At 53.9% G+C, this 4,518-nt stretch overlaps 1 protein-coding gene across 1 annotated transcript in view; it reads right to left on the bottom strand.

Annotated features, from left to right (window-relative positions):
* Window positions 1-3,577: 3,577 nt before the first annotated feature.
* SHC2 (SHC adaptor protein 2) overlaps window positions 3,578-4,518 on the bottom strand; it is a 15,366-nt gene continuing 14,425 nt past the window's right edge. Inside the window, exon 12 of the mRNA XM_044455911.1 lies at window positions 3,578-3,706. Within this exon, the coding sequence (XP_044311846.1) occupies window positions 3,578-3,706 (129 nt within the window). The remainder of the gene's footprint in view (window positions 3,707-4,518) is intronic.

Below are 4,518 nucleotides of genomic sequence, written 5' to 3'. Positions count from 1 at the left end.
AGCACATGTGAAAATTCCTCGGAAATTCCGGGGTGCCTCCTCCAGTCAGGCGTTTTGGACTTTCTGAATGGCTGCAACTACTGATCTCTCATCTACTCAGTGCTAAGCCTGGACAGGCGAACCCTTCTAACTCAGCCCAAGCACGCCCATCTGAAGGTGCCTGCACAATCCCCGGGTGTAGAAACGGGGAACCCAAAGAAACCCCAGCCAGTGATTCCTCAGGCAGCCTCTCAGCGATGCCCGCTTTTTGCATACACAAAAGAATAAATACTGGACAGCCTGATTTAATAAACATCACAATAAGCTCTTGAGGGCAGGGTTTGCTTGCAGGAAACTGAATTACCGAAGAAAGCCCTGAAAAGTTTCCAGCACTGAATGGAAGCAGGTTTCTGTCACGGGTACCCTCATGCAAGACTCTTGGCCACCTGGTTTCCTGGGGCACGCCCCTCTGCCAGCCGTCCCTTGGGGACCCCTTCAAGGTGGGCTGCCGGGCAGGCCTGCCTCAGTCCGATAAGTTGGGCAGGAGAAGAAGGCAGCAGAATGGAGAAGAAACAGAGCAGGAGAGGTGCGTGACGGAGGGGGTGGCGCCACGGTTCTGGTCTCGCTTCGCTTTTCTGAATGGACACGTCCCCCTGTTTCTCTCTCGGTCCCACCAGCAGCTCTTTCCACACAAGTCTGCTGTTCCGCAGGTGGCCGGAAGCCTAACAGGAAAGACAGCAGCCGGAGAAAAAGCCGTTACTCCTCAGAAGCCAGCACTTGCGCGCTCTGGCCCCACCGAGCTAAACAATGGAAGTGGTCACAGAGAGGTTGGGCCATGGGTTAGTAAATAAAAGTGAGAGGAAGGGAAGGGAACTGGCATGAAAGAGCTGAAAGCTGAACTGGGTGGCCCCTTGGCTTGGCCCCTCTGCCTCGGGTGTGCCCTCCCTTGGCAGGGGTCCCCGGCAAGTGGTGCCCAGCTGCCACCCGGTCCTCGGGGAGCAGCACCCCTACACTTCATCCAAGCAGGGATGAGCTCATCTCTGATTTATTGCTGCGTATGAACACACATGCTCCAGCTTGAGTGCTGAGCTCCACCAACTGGCCACCTGATGCAAAACTGTGGCCCACCTGCGAGAGAAGCTGGCCAAGCCCCTTTGAGGTTGCTACCGCACATGGGGAAAAGAGCTCTGGGGAATCAGGCACGGAGCGAGTTGCGCTGTTCGACTCTGCCATGCATAACACTGACTCGCATTTCCATGAGTTCAGAGGGTCCAGACGCCATGAAAAGCAGACCACCCTTTCATGTGGGGCTGGAGCTGAGCAGAGCATGGTTGCCACCCCAGCTTATACCCTGATACATTTGTACACTCAGAAGCCATCATTGGTTTACTGCAAAGAACCTGCCGTCTGAAAGCCAGCAACAAACCAAGACTCCTTTTCTGGGTCTTTGTGGTCCGCCAGCCATGGTTTCTTGGCATGGCGGGGTTCAGACAACACAGTAACCCACAGGCCAAGAAAAACCCACACTCAGCACATGCCGAATGCGTTTGTGTGCATTTCCCGTGCTCTGTGTGGGCTGGTTGTGTTTATTTTCCTTAAACAGGTTGAATCGTTTTTTGGGAGCAGCTCAAAAACATGCACAGACTTCAGGGCTTTTCCTCACCAGAACACTCATTCAGATGTGGAGGAGTGCGCGCTCTCTCTCTCTCACACGCACACAGCTCATTTCCAAGTTGGTTTTGGGTTTTTTAAATATTGCCTGGGGAAGAAGTGGGGGAAGGACCGTGTGGCTTCTCCATGCAGAAAACTCCCTGCATCCACCTACCCCGGAGGAGGGTGAGAGCAGCAAAAGGGAATGGAAGCAAGGTGTGAAAGTAGGGAGAAAAGAATAGGCACAGATCCCAAAGATGTCGCTAGGCAGGCAGGACTTCAGTGGGCAGAGCTCGTTCAGTCATTCCTCACTCAAAAGAAGATGCCCTGGATTATTCGTAGGTCAATGCAGCAGAAAGAACATTTTCTGAGACAAATGGCCTTCTTTGGCCTCTTTGGGGACCCACTTCCTAAAAGCTTCTGTTGAATTACTTATGCAGCTGCCCCCAAAGACAAGCTCTCTGGGTAACTTGCCAGAATCACCCCAAACAGAAACACGCCGACAATTTAAAGCAAGAAGCGACTACTTGGGGTTAAACGGCATGTTCTCATCAACACGCAGCGCTTGCACATTATGGAAGCCCCCCTTCTTTTTTAGGCTCCACGTGGAGGGGGTAAATTTAGAGGGGAAGCACCTGCTTAGCCCCTGAAATTATTTTTTCATAAACACACACATACCATCCGTAGGCAGCATTTCTCATAGAAAAGCCCCCCCCCCCCTGCTCAGATCGGTTTTTGTGTTGTGGCTCTGAATGCGTATCCTGCCTTTCTTCCTTTTGCAAGGATTCTGGGGTGGCTTACAAGTGTCTTCCCTCCTTTTAGCCTCACCACAACAACCCTGAGAGGTAGTCCGGGCTGGCCCAAAGTCAACCAGTGAACTTCATGGCCAAGCAGAGACTAAAACCTGATCCCCTGAGTCGGGTACTTGCTCCATCACACCAAACTGGCTCTCAGATCAACAGTCCGCCCAGCCCTGTGAGGTTTCCAACTGTGGCTGGTCAGATGCCTCTGGGACCTGAGCTTTTGTCAGGGCCATAATGAAAAATGAAAAGTTTCTTGGGAGCCGTGTTTCATCTGGAGGTGGTGCAAAAGGCCATCTTGCACACTTTCACCAACTCATTCCACCCACGCCGCTCTAAATAATGCAGATTTCGGAGCACTGATGGTGAATGCTACACCTGCCAGATGGATGGGCTGTTTCTGGCAAAGGCCCCACTCAGCTTTCTCCAAGTATTCCACAGGCAGCGCAAAGGAAATGCGTCTCTGTGTTCCAGGACCATGCCTCATTTTCCCAAAAGTCTGTCTGGCTTGTCCCAGGATTTGTTTCAAGCTGCATGAAAATTCATAAGCCACATCTGTGCACGTTCCTCAAAGTGCAAGGAGCCCTGGTCCCAATTTTGCCCAAAGTACGCTTCTCTGATCTGCGTTCTAAACACCGCGACCTATTTGAACAGCCTGTTCCTCCAGAAAACCATTTTATATATTTATTTAATCACTCCTTAGAGTTGCCATATTTCTAAGCCACCCAATCAGTAAATCTGTGCATGCATTTCTTTAAAAAATATTATTATTTAGCATCGTTATCAGAGCTCTCTGCGTTATCAGGTGTGATGCAAACACAGATGAATTCTGCACTATGCAGTTCAGGGGTTCTGAGCGTCTTTCAGCCTGGGGGCTGGATTCAGTTCGGAGGAGCTGAAGTTTCCACCCTGGCAGTGCCAAATCTGGCAGCTGGCGTTCAGAGCAGAGCTGATAAGACGTTATCTCCCCTCTCCTCTGAATGCAGGGGCTCAGTCGAGCGACCACTCTCCCAGGAAGGCAAAGATCTGCTCCTCTCTTTCAGAGCACCCCTTCCCAGACCGCACGGCGGTGAGTCCCACAATGCATCTGTCTGTTTGGAGAGGGCCCTTGGCCAGGTCCAGCGCGGCAGGAAGACACCTACCGGGGGTCACTGCTTCCAAGAGGCCACCTGCCGCAGCTGCAGCTCGCTCTCAGCGGCCACGATCGGCTGCTCATTCTGCACGTGGTAGTTGATCAGGTGGCTGATGCTCTCGAACAAGGCGTCCTTCGTTCTCACCTGGAGAAACAGCAGGGGAAAGCGGGCAGGTCAGCAGCTCCTCCAGCACGTAAGGCAGCCGAGACCAGGGTCGTGGCGGCAGAATAATCAGAGGAAACAATCCATGTCTTGCGGGGACTTGCAGAACCAACCTAGAGGCCCCCGCTGCTTGTCCACTAGCCGCCCCCCTTCAGAGCCCCTTGGCCCTCTTCCTCCAACCTCACCTGTTTCCAGTGGGGAGAAAGCTGGGGGGGGGGGGGGGGGGCTGCCCACATGTGGCCTCACCCTCCCACTGGATTGCCCCTGTGAGTTGCCCCCTCTGGCCAAGAACGTTGGGGCCAGTGGGGAGAAGGCTCCGGTGCAAGTTCGGAAGGCGGTGCCAGGCGCAAAGAAAAGCAATGTTCCACGTCCAGGAACATCTTCCCCCTGTTCCAATGGGGTGGGGATTAGGTCGGCGCCTGGAAAGCCAGAGCGCTCCCTGTTCACCCCACGGACTCTGCCATGTGTGGAGTCCGGAGGGGGGTGGAGGAGAGCAGGCTCTCCTTGGAGAGCCGAGCTGCTCATTGCTGGGCTGGGAGGAGAGGGAGAATGTGGACGCATCCCGAATGAGCTACTCCCGGGGGGGGGGGTCGACGTGCTGCAACATTTTATTGCAGATCTCAGAGCTCCTCCCTCCCACTCTTCTGCCTCTTCTCTCGAGAAAGACGCTCAAGTCAACTGTTCCCAGTGCCCGTGCGCACAGAGAAGCGCTTTCTGTCCTGTTCCCAGTGCCCGTGTGCGCATGAAAGCGCTTTCTGTCCTGTTCCCAGTGCCCGTGCGCGCATGAAAGCGCT

This window comes from Varanus komodoensis, unplaced genomic scaffold (assembly GCF_004798865.1).
Source record: "Varanus komodoensis strain SLA01 unplaced genomic scaffold, ASM479886v1 scaffold80, whole genome shotgun sequence".
Lineage (NCBI taxonomy): Eukaryota > Metazoa > Chordata > Lepidosauria > Squamata > Varanidae > Varanus > Varanus komodoensis.
This window is presented reverse-complemented; position numbering and strand designations above follow the sequence as displayed.